Here is a 12,315-nt window from a genome sequence, read left to right on the forward strand (position 1 = left end):
TTTGTAGAAAACATCATTTCGACAGCGTATACAGATTATTACTTTTTTCTTTTAGCAGGTAGTACCAAAATTGAACATTTAACTATTGAACTGTAAATCAATTTAAAAAATAGCTTAAAAAACAATTTATAAAGATTGTACCTATGGATTTTATCTACACTATCAAAATTCACTCTTTTTATAACGACTCATACAATTTTATAAAAGTTCACAATAGAGTACTTTGCAGCTTCGCTTAATAAATATCTATAATAAAAGTTTCAATGATACAGAGACGGTTTGCTATGTATAAATAATTGTATATATTATCGTCTTAAAAACAGATTGGAAGAACGCAGATTCATAATCACAATATTATGCTCTCTGAAACAGTTTTCAATGAGCAGAAGGCACGTGTTATAAGTTACAATTATTCAACCTTCAACAAGTAAAGGCAGTGCTGCGCACTCGCATATTTGTACAAAAAAGACTCCTCAAGTAATAACAAATATTAGATTTTTTTAAACTCGATCAAGGCATCGCACACAATGCCTCTACGAGCTCGAGTACAAAAAAAGGAAAACAACTTCATCATTTCCTCTCTGTCTCTCGTAGAAACTCGGGCTTAGTGCCTGACAAAGTTTTCGATTTGCTTGGCGATGCTTTCGGCATCGATTCCGTAGCGTCGGAGGAGCTCGTCTGGCTTGCCAGACCTTGGCATCTCCTTGACGGCTACCTTCCTGACGACGATACCGGCTTCCTCGGCGACGGCCTCGAGGACGGCTTCGCCGAGACCACCCTGCATGTAGTGATCCTCCACGACGACGATTTTGCCTCCGCAGGCGCGGGCGTGTTCGATGATGAGCTCCTTGTCGATGGGTTTGACGGTGAAGGGGTCAATGACTCTGACATTGATGCTCATCTTGGCGACGATGTCGGCGGCTTTGATGGACTCGTGCAAGGTGATACCGGCACCGATGACGAGGGCCTGGTCGTTGTCGTGCTTCAGCACAAGCTTGCCCTTGCCTATGGCCAAAGGCTCGTCATTCTTATAGATCACCGGGGTGGTAGGGCGAGAGGTGCGGATGAAGCAGATGCCCTGCGTGTTGGCAGCCAGTTCGACAGCGCGCTCGGTCGAGACGGCGTCACTGGGGTAGAACACGGTAGAGCCGGGGATCGAGCGGAACATAGCGATGTCCTCGAGGGCCATCTGCGAGGGTCCGTCTTCGCCGATGGAGACGCCGCAGTGAGAGCCGACGAAGTTCACGTTAGTCTGAGAGATGGCACCCATTCGAATCTGATCGAAGGCGCGGGTGAAGAAGGCTGCGAAAGCGGAGACGAATGCCACGGTCCTGTCGCGACATGCGGCGCCTATGGCAACACCAACGAGGTTCTGCTCGGCGATATAGCCCTCGACGAAGCGGTTGGCATCGATACCTTTGATCTTCTCGGCATAGGTAGAGTTCTTGGTGTCGCCATCAAGACCAATGACTCGCTGGTTGTTTTTGGCTATCTGTAATCAATGAGAAATAGTTCAGCATAATTGTTTTTAGTTTTTAGTACTGAATCTGTGAATCTATCATAGGCTAGATATGCTATGATCATCACACAATCGAATCTTAAATTTTCAGTAAAACTTCAAACAGCTGTATTTCCAGTTCTAGAGGACTTAGAAACTTTTTACATACACCAAATTAAAGGTAATTTTATGCTCTTTAAGACCATATAACTATCATTGGGGTTCAAGTGTGCCTAGAATATGTAACTGTTACGAAACTGAAAAAAAAAATAACAAATGTAGTTTCGAGCGCGACACAAAATGTTGGACGTTTTATACTGTAACTTCAGTAAAAATTTAAAAAACACTATACAAATTTATATGGTTGAAAAGGCCTTTAAAAGACGAAGAAATTGGTTACTCGTTCGCCTTAATAGCAGCAAAATTACGCAACCTACAGCTGTGCGAAGATAGAAAAAGAACAAAAAAAAATTAATGTAACGTAATTTTTCAACCTTCCTAAGACAATATCTTTGCTTCTAAGGCACCTAAAGGGCTAAAATTTTACAGAAAAACTTCTTTAAACATGTAAAACAAGCCCTGAAACTTTCAGCCCAATCGGCCAATCCAGCGCAGAGAAATTTGGCAACGATTTATATACTGAAGCATAAAGATATTGTTTTTACGAATTGCAAACTTCAGGCTTCATGTGCCACCTGAAGACATCATTTGTTTGCGCCCAGTTCGCGGCTTTTACCTTTTTTATCTTAAACTTTCATTAAAATACTATTACAAAGCGATCGGCGTCAAAAGTGTTTTTTCGTTCCGCCCTAATGATTAATCATACGATTTTTCCCAGCAAGGGAAGCAAACCCTTATATTTAATATAAAAACCATTGAAGAGGGAGTGCCAAAATATAATTTCAAGTCTGAATTTATTAATGTCATTGAAAATGAAGAAACTAATTTTGAAAATAGCTTTAAAAAACGTACATTTAGAGCACAACAATTCAAATAATTTAAAAGAGTTTGAAGTGAAGGCATGAAAATTCAGATATAACTATGCCATCTTATCATGAAGAAAATATCGATGCTAATCTTTTACGAAACCGAACAAATTCAGGCAGTTTGATGATTCAACAGTCGGGGAGTTTTATAATTCACTTCAAACTCTTTTAAATTTATTATTCAAATTGTTGTGCTCTAAATGTATATTTTTTAAGCTATTTTCAAAAATAGTTTCTTCATTTTTAATGACATTAATAAATTCAGATTTTAAATTATATTTTGGCATCTTCTCTTCAATGGTTTTTATATTAAAATAAGGGTTTGCTCCCTTTGGTTTTTTTATATGATTTATCCTATGATTTTTCCACGATTTTTCTCAGCTAGGCGTGAATGAAAGTTGCGATCTTTTTGACAGATGTTCGATAGAGAATTTTCGTTACATTTACATAATTTTTGATTGCTGAAAATTTCTTGGATTTGAATGGAACGCGACTACATTTTCCATTGCGAGATAAAATCTGCCTGATTTGAATAATATCGCCTGATTTTGTTTGATTGATTACATAAACCTTGGGTAATTTAAAATGAATCACATTAATTCTCGTTTTCGTCTCCAAACAGAATACAAAGATTTACGAGTCATAGGTTGACTACAATAAACTCATTTATCATTAGATATGTTTATGATACCTTAGCCAGAGCAGTTCCGTAAGCAACACGAGTAGCTACTTGTTCGCCGAGCTTGTAGCTTGGTTGACTGTCGAGCTTGACATTGCTGATGTTGACCTTTGGAGCATCTTCCACTGGAGCAAGGATCTTGCGATCGAACGAGCTGCTCTTAATCATAGCCTGGAGGTGCTTGATGACTTGTTGACCGGACTCACCGACGATGGGCTTGCCGTGCCAGCTGAAATTGTCCTCGATGCCGTTGACGAAGTTCTTTCCCTTGAAGGTCTTGGCGATGATGGCGGTGGGACGGCCCTTGGTCTCGGCGGCCTCGTGGAAGGCTTTGACGAGCTCTTCGACGTCGTGTCCATCGACTACCAGGGCGTTGAAACCGAAAGCCTCGACGCGCTTGCGATAGACCTCCATGTTGTGTTGAAGGGCGGTGGGCTCGCTTTGGCCGAGACGGTTGACGTCGAAGATGGCGCAGAGATTGTCTAGCTTGTAGTGCGAAGCGAAGGCGAGAGCTTCCCAGATGGAACCTTCGGCGGACTCACCGTCACCGATGAGGCAGTAGGTTCTACAAATGAAAGGGATAAATTTTATTAAACGAGGGTTGAAAATTTACGCGCAAAAGAGAGAGCAGGTTGTACCTGTAGCTGGCTTTGTCGAAGTACTTGCCAACGTAGGCCATACCGGCGGCTACAGACAGACCCTGTCCGAGGGAGCCGGTGGCGACATCGACGAAGTTCAATCTTGGAGTCGGGTGACCTTCGAGGTCGCTCTCCAATTTGCGGAGATTCATGAGGTCTTTGGTTGGGAAGAGACCGGCTTCAGCCCAGGCTGTTTAATTGAAAAAAAAAACATTGATATTATATTCATCGTCTTTAAGCTTATTAAAAATTGTGCGAATAAAAAACAGACCTGCGTATAGGATGGGGGCGGCGTGACCCTTGCTGAGGATGAATCGATCGCTGCTTGCGTCTCTTGGCTCGGATACCTTGTATCTCATAGTGTGGAAAAAGAGTACAGACATTATTTCGGCCATGGACGAGCATGATGTTGGATGACTGTAAACCATTTTGGCAAAAAATTAGTTTTAGATAATGGCATAGGGTAGTCAGACCAATCAATGACCGGGTACCAGTGAATGACCATTTTGGAAAATATCATATGAAAAACAATTAAAAATATATTTGTATGGACGTAATTCGATTCTTCAGTGAACGATGCATCTCATTTTCTATGTTTGATCATAATTTAACAAAGAAAAACGATAATTATAGCACATCCAAAAGTGGTCATTTACTGGTCGAAAGCGGTCAATCACTGGTATAAGTACCCTACATGAAAAATTATACAATAAAAAATTATAAGGACAGTGTTCAAAGCTATCAAAAAGTCTGTTATTTTTTCATGTGTAATATCGGCTTCGTAATCTTTAAAATTTTTCGATTATACTGCAATTACAGAACTCATTCTACACTTTCGATGAAGCAAATGGTGTTTACTTTTACTTTTAGGTAAAAACAATATAAGATACTCATAACAAAATTAAGTTTGGAAAAATTATTGGATCGGGGTACAACTGAACATTCCAGCTGAGAGAAGATTTTATTTACTTTTTAAATCTTTACATATTATTTATGCTAAGGAAATATCGCTGATCAAAGATTTTATTAGCTATTATTGCATACAATCAATACCGTTTACAACTATTATAAAATATTTGAATTTCTTTAATACTTTGAATTTGCTAAAATGTTTTCCGTAAGTGCGATAATGTTCTACTTATATCATCGATCTCGATTATACAAGGAAAAATTTTAAACAACGATTAAACAACAAAACTCTACACTATGTATAGGAGTCAACGCACTCTATCGGGCGGTAATCGGCAAAGATTTTTTGCCCCTCGCTTTCAAAATACGCAAGTATGTATAAGTATGTAGTTTGCCGCGCGATTCGTATAACGAGCTACGATCGCCTCAATGCGCAAACTGTGACCTTTGCCGTTGTTGTGCAGTATATAGTATCGAAAAAGCTGCAAAATGTAACGCTCATACGATCGTCAAAGTTTCGATGAATACGCATCGCCATATATTACATAAAGCAAAAAAGTTGCTTTATCATATTTTTAATATTAAAGTTAATAATAATCAATAATATTGTTTATTTCACGAAGATAGAACTGTATATACGAGGGTGAACGCAAAAAAGTATTCGTCATGGAGAAAATTAATGAGATTTAGGTTCCATAATTTCAAATGATGAGTCATCATAATATGAGTTCAATTACTCGTACATATAATTAGTGATTGATGACTTCATGAATTAATGGTAGATCTTAGAACAATGATAGAATTGACTAAAATAAATAACCATTTATTATGCCCGTAATTGAAATTCGATCGTACATTTTATCAGAGAATCTCCGTGACTTTATATTTAATGACTAACGTCACAAGCAAGCAGAGCAATATCTTTTGTAACTGCATTTTTCGAAATAGTTTTTTTTCTAAATTTTCCTCGAGTACGATATCGACGGCGGTACACAAGAAAGCGCAAAATCGATACGCGCCTATGTTATATTGCAGCGCTGCTAACGTTGCGCGCGGAGGCATTCACGCAGCTGCGCCACGAATCTATCGCGAATTTTATTCGTCGATATTCGCGCGAACAGAAGCGTTTCGAGCGTTTGAGAAAGAAAGGGTTTGGCTTTTTAGGATTATTTTCTTTCTTTTTCGGTCATCGGGTCGGATATTATATCGTAGGCTGAGTCACGATGTTTTAGCGCAATTTCAATTATTATCGGTTTGTTTTTAAATGAGCTTGCGAGAAATTCGATACGGGGAACGACGAGACGGCTGACGCTCTTACGTCTCGAGCGAAGTAATCAATAAACGACTGCTGCATGGGGTATCTTTTCGTGTATGCCGTAATTTTTTGATTGCGGTTTTGTAATTAATTTTGTTATTTTTGCGAAACAAGAGCTAATTTGTTTTTTTTTGTCGTAGATAAAGTTTTTTACCCGCTATTTGAAGCAGCAGTCATCTGCACACTGAGTATTCTCAATCTATGCGCTCTATCCTTAAGCTTTTGCGAAGCCACTGTTTTCACCATTTTTTCCAAAAATTCACTACTATTACGCGCACAAAAATTTAAATAAGAAGGTCAAATGTATCGACGAGAAAAATGAAAAGAAGCTAAACTAAAGAGAGAGAAAAGCAAACGAAGGGGGTGCAACGGTCGATATCTCCTCGGCTGCAGTCGGCGGTGGTAGTAGTCGTCGGACTGAGCGCAGAAAATATCCTATCGGCGCGTCTAAGCTCTCGCGCTCGATCCATACACATGACACAAGTACAGACACATACATATACATGGATGGACTTTTGCACGTCGGCTCGTCACACGGATTCGCGACTCGTATGGCCGTGTTCGTACTGCCAACTCGTACTCGTGCGCATGGCCGTGCCGCTGCGATAGTAGGGGCCAAGCTAAAGACTCAAGGTATATCTATACGTAATATTGTGAATGAAAATCGAACGATTCGCCGAGTGCACACTATAAGCACATCATGCGATTACATATATAGCACCGCGCGCGGTATCCTGTGTATGCGTGCGCGAATCGATTTTTGTCTATTGCGGGATGATAGGACGCGCATTCGGGCTAGGAGATCTGTACCCAACAGAGTCGAAAAATTTGTTTAATTTATATCTTTTTTTCTAAATCGAATATCGAAAAACGTGAGAGCATTCATTTTGTTGCTCTGAATAGCTGGTAAAAATTTTAGCTAATTCCACCGACCAGATTTTTCGGAAAACGTGCTTGAAATTTTCACACGTTTCCCCGGCTTGAAATTTACAAACACGTTTTCCGAAAAATCTGGTCGGTGGAATTAGCTAAAATTTTTACCAGCTATTCAGAGCAACAAAATGAATGCTCTCACAGAGCCGTTTTTCGATATTCGATTTGGAAAAAAAGATATAAATAAAACAAATTTTTTCGACTTTGTAGGTTAATAAGTGGGGTACAGACCTCCTTAAGTTGAAAAAGGAGATGACTAGAAATGGAGGAATTGTTATGCAAATTTAGTTTTAAAATATTACCTATAGAGTCAAATTTCAATTCGTCATGGAGGATAATCGATCATGTTTCATTTTAGAGGTGTGTGCTTGTCAATGAAAATATTATACTTTAAATTCCTTCATTGCAGATTACCTAAAAGTAATCACGTTAAACTTAAGAAATATGAACTTCATGGAATATGACTTCAGAAGTTCGTGACATCTGTGACAAACGCATCTATAATTAATGAATTTTTGATTGATTTGTAGGTAATATAACGTGTAACAGATGGACGTATTTTTCTTGGATGCAATTATATGAAATATAACGCCCCTTAACGTCATAAATACCGGCTTGATTTAATCTATACAGCTAAACTTTTCAAAAATTTCTCATCTCATTCTTTTATATAGAAATATCCTAAATCGAAAACTACTCGCGCCACATCATAATTACCGCAGCATAGAATATATTAGAAAGTCAATCAACTCATACGATCGTACGGACGGAGCTGGTTTTCTTCAATATTCTAGATAATTCGGTGTCTTCGTAACATTGGGTGAACCGTGTGTGAAGTCGATAGACGCTCCAACGGCACCTTTTTCCAAGATACGCCTCGACAAGAGATAAAGGCAGATGTCTCTCAGCTGCGCCAAGAGAAATTTTTTTCTCTCTCTCTCTCTCTCGCACACGGCTGCGTTTTTTCTCGCTCTTAACGCTCTCTAATCAGCGCACACGTGAGACTAAACCGACTGCATAATATTTTGAACGCGTGTTAAATAAGTCAAGCATGTAAACGAGAACAAATAAAAAATAAAAAAAGAAGCGACATGAGTTTGAAAAAAAATGGGACCGCATACTATATACCGTGGCGTTACGTTAATGAACTTTGAACTCGCGCGAGAGCTGCGAGCGATCGTTACACGCTGGTATACGCGGCATGTATATAACATGTTACATTACATTACGTGTTGTGTGATGTATGTATATAACACACGTAACGCTTGGCTCGCAGAGCTCGGCGCGAAGCATTTTTTTTTTTATCTTTCGCCAAGAGATGCCGCGTATAAACTACGTGTATACATGCGATGCCTTTTGCGACGAGTCGCGTGCAGTTGCAACATCCTGTCGATATTTATACAAAATACATAATAGAACTCCAATCGCGGTAGTAAATGTGGGCCAACACCGACAATTAAAAAATTGAGAAAAACAAATGATCGAATAAAAATACACAACAGCTCGCAACACACCACTTTGACCTTGAAATGGTGTTTTTTTCACATCAGAGTGCGATCTCTCTCGTCTATCCTACCACTGCTATATACGAGCGGCATTACGAAGATAAGTCAGTTCGGCGTCATCGTACACGGCTCATTTTCTTAGATATATAACATGGAATTATTGTCTCTCTCTATGCTCGTTACAACTATCGTATCGTAGTACGTACGCGCACTTACATTACGAGAGCCGCATAATTGCGGTGATATACCTGTACGTACTAGGCCTGCGGCACGTAGTAATTATTTCGTATGTGCAAGGCTCGATCGAAAAGTTAACACTGTACTCTGCATCTACGAATGCATTCTTATCACGCTGTATGAAGAACCAAGTAAATTTCAAAAACACGAAGTAATGACAAATGAGGGAGTCGAACGAAATAATAATAATAAAATGTTCATTCAAACGAGCCTTACCCCGATTTGCTGGCCTGCGTGGCCTCGAGCGAGTGAATTCTCAACAAATTCGCTAAATCGGACAATTTGGCGATGGTCTTGGCCTCTGGCTTGTGGTAATTGGTCATCTTTGCAGTTATAGTTCTGGCAAAATTAATAATAATATCAAAAAACTATCACACTAGTCAGTAATCGGGTCGGGAATTGAAATATTTGCAACGGCGATGGTGAGTCGAAAACTACTGGTTGCTTTGCCCCTGTAGTCTGTACCCGGTACTTCTCGAACGTCGCTCCTTCTCTCGGTGGAACTAACACTGCCACTGCGCAGGCGCTCGAACGTGTTATCTGTGCGAATTCTGGTCGTATTTCCATTTGTGCGAACGCGATAAACAAGGACGGGGATACGTGCCGGCGTTTGAATTGCGGATGGCGGCGAGCGCGCGAATAAACGAATGAGACGTTACACAGACACGAGGTGAGTTCGAAGAGAACAGAACCGTCATGAAACCGTACGTTTTTCATGACAACGTAATTCAGAATGTACTTTTATTTTTGCCTTCAAGTTTTTGAGTATTTCTCATTAACTCGATTATTAGGGATTTTTAGTGCAACACAACATAACTTGCTCGTACACTCGGTAACTGTACCTTGCTCCAACACTCGATAATTGAATGTGTAAAACCTTTGAGCTAAATTTACGTGGTCATAGGACAGGAACACTTCCATCGGTACAAGAATTGATTTCGAACCGTCACACTGACCAATAAAATTGTAATTTTTTAAAGACATATTGATAATAGAACCTTTTTTACAAGATTCGTTTTTCAATTATGTCTAGTGAATCTGAAGAAGCATTGCCTTATACGCGTTTCTATTCCTGTTTCGGTGTATAAAATTAAAGTAGGGGGGGGGGGGGCAAAAAGCTGGAAGGTGGTTTGTTAAAAAATTGAGAGCTGCATTTTACAATCTCAACTAATTATATAACAATTATCGAGGAAAACATTAGTTTAATCCTTCAAATGTACGTACTTCCAATTGAATTCGAATATATAGTGTTTCCGACTACATATTTATACTTGCGGGTAGTTATTCTTTTGATTGATGTGCCAGCTACTGGTTACAAGGTACAACTATATTTTTGACGGATATATCATGACTAAATTAAAAAAGTTCGTAATATTCGGGTGGGAATTACCAATTTCACATAGGTTTTAGGGATCAGTTTCATTTTGACTTGTCAAAATTCGCAGAGCAGAGGTTTTTCTAAAACTTGGTGAGAAATTTTTCTTTAGGCGACAAAGATTTTTTTGGAATTTTTCCAAACTCCATGTTCATAAAAAAGTATAATAGAACAGCTATTAAAGTTGAATTAAACCAATGTGAAATTGACAGTTTGGCCACACCAATTTCATGAAATGTTATAATTCAGTATCTGCGAAAAATATTCGTGAGTTTCAAGTACTCTCAAAGTTCAATTGAACACCAACTAACTTGTAGATGACGCATCTAGTACCCGCAAGTATATAAATCTGTAGGCGGTAGGGCTGTGCGCGTACTCGAAAAAACTCTACTCGTCGAGTTCTAGTTTTTTCCTCGAGTTCGAGTCGAGTACTCGATTTTTTGAGTACTCGAGTTTTTTCGAGTAATCGAGTTTTTTTCGATTTGACCATATACACACAAAGAGAGGGGTCTGGAGACTGTTTATTCACCATTTATTTACTTAAAATTTAAATACATTGCGAGTACTTGAAAAAAACCGATTACTCGAGAAAATTCGAGTACCCGAAAAAACTCGAGTACTCGAAAAAAATCGAGTATTCGAAAAAACTCGCATTTAACCGACTCGACTCGAAAAATCGGATACTCGCACAGCCCCAGTAGGCGGAGACTATGTGTATGTCGAAGCTATAAGCCCCTCCCCATATCACAGGGCTTTTCTGAATTTCAAAAATGATATTATCGACGACCAACTAAAACTTTATGCGATCAAAGTGACGCCACAGCCTCGTTTTTTTATATCGATCGAGATCAGAAATTATACATTTGTTTCTTGACCGACTTTCAACTCTAAGGAGTTTGATATATTTTTTAAATTAATTTGATTCGTTGATTGTTGTTATAAACTTGTTCATTGCGATAGTTTAAACATAATGAGTTTACATACTAAGTCTCAGAGCACATGTAATTTATCATCCGAGGCGAAGCCGAGAGAGACAGGCTCGAAATTTTTGACTACTGTTTGCAGGATAAAAAATTTTTATCCTGTTTTCCGGGAAAACTACCCGATGAAATTGGCTGAAATTTGGTGCAGTTGTTCACAGCATCAATACGGAGGGCTCCACAGAGCCGTTTTTCGAAAATCAGCTTGGAAAAAAAGTTACGAAAATATACATTTTCTGTGCTCGGTCGGTAAAAACTGTGGCCAAGGCATCACCTTAACCAATTAACGACCAAACTGCTTGATTTTTTTGTTGGTTTTCGCAGCGATTTTTTTTGTAGTTTGAGGCCTCCAAAAAGTTTCGTATGGACCGATTTCGATGTAAAATTTAATGTCCTTTCAGAAACTGAGCTCAAAATGTCAACTCCTTGCGCAATAAAAAAGTTATGGCTACTTATACGAAAAAAAACGTAACTTATATTCATATAAAACATAACTCATTTTTACTCGAAAACTACTGAATTTAGAGAAAAAGTGCAAAAAACCAAAGTTTGAAAAGGAGTTAAAAAATTCCATAAAAATTCTCTGAGATACCTTGATAGTCGTGATCACCCCTGATCATATTTATATCGTGATTCTCTAACGGTAAAATAGTGAAAAAAAATCAAAAACTTGATTTTTTGCAAAAAATTTTACGTTTTTTTTCGTATAAGTAGCCATAACTTTTTTATTGCGCAAGGAATCGACATTTTGAGCTCAGTTTCTGAAAGGACATTAAATTTTACATCGAAATCGGTCCATACGAAACTTTTTGGAGGCCTCAAACTACAAAAAAAATCGCTGTGAAAACCAACAAAAAAATCAAGCAATTTGGTCGTTATAATGGGTTAAATAGTGAAACATTCACACACAGTCACGCACACCTACGTGGTTTATTTATGTAAAAAAGGCTATAAAACTTGGATAAAAAAGAATGAAATTTCAATTGCCCAAAAAGTTGTTGACATTAAATATCAATGTTCCATATAAAGGTATTCTTTATTTCATCGACTGATACACTGATTGGAAAACTGCTATAAATGATACTGATCGTTTGAATATCTTTAAAATAAAATGATTATATATTTTTCAGCCATGCTATTTTAAAAATTCTATAAATCAGTTTACCATGCTGCAGCTCTCAACATTCAAAGTTATTATTGACCCCATCGCTGTATTGAAGTTTTTCATTGATCTTGTCATTATAAATAACAATAAGAGCC

General features: G+C 38.4%; 1 protein-coding gene across 2 annotated transcripts; it reads right to left on the bottom strand.

Moving 5' to 3' along the window:
• Positions 1 to 278: 278 nt before the first annotated feature.
• Positions 279 to 9,165, bottom strand: LOC106656912 (transketolase). 2 transcript variants are annotated; one of them, XM_014378094.2, is made up of 5 exons: positions 8,917 to 9,165; positions 4,073 to 4,218; positions 3,802 to 3,991; positions 3,176 to 3,728; positions 279 to 1,492 (listed from the first exon to the last, which is right to left on the bottom strand). In XM_014378094.2, the coding sequence occupies exons 1-5, from the start codon at positions 9,021 to 9,023 to the stop codon at positions 605 to 607; spliced, it is 1,884 nt and encodes a 627-aa protein (XP_014233580.1). In that variant the 5' UTR covers positions 9,024 to 9,165; the 3' UTR covers positions 279 to 604. The 2 variants fall into 2 exon arrangements, with proteins under 2 accessions (XP_014233580.1, XP_014233581.1); XM_014378095.2 differs by lacking the exon at positions 8,917 to 9,165 and adding an exon at positions 6,180 to 6,448.
• Between the last annotated feature and the right edge of the window lie 3,150 nt (positions 9,166 to 12,315).

The sequence above is a fragment of the Trichogramma pretiosum genome, unplaced genomic scaffold, assembly GCF_000599845.2.
Source record: "Trichogramma pretiosum strain Unisexual culture from Peru unplaced genomic scaffold, Tpre_2.0 scaffold14, whole genome shotgun sequence".
NCBI classification, from domain to species: Eukaryota; Metazoa; Arthropoda; class Insecta; order Hymenoptera; family Trichogrammatidae; genus Trichogramma; species Trichogramma pretiosum.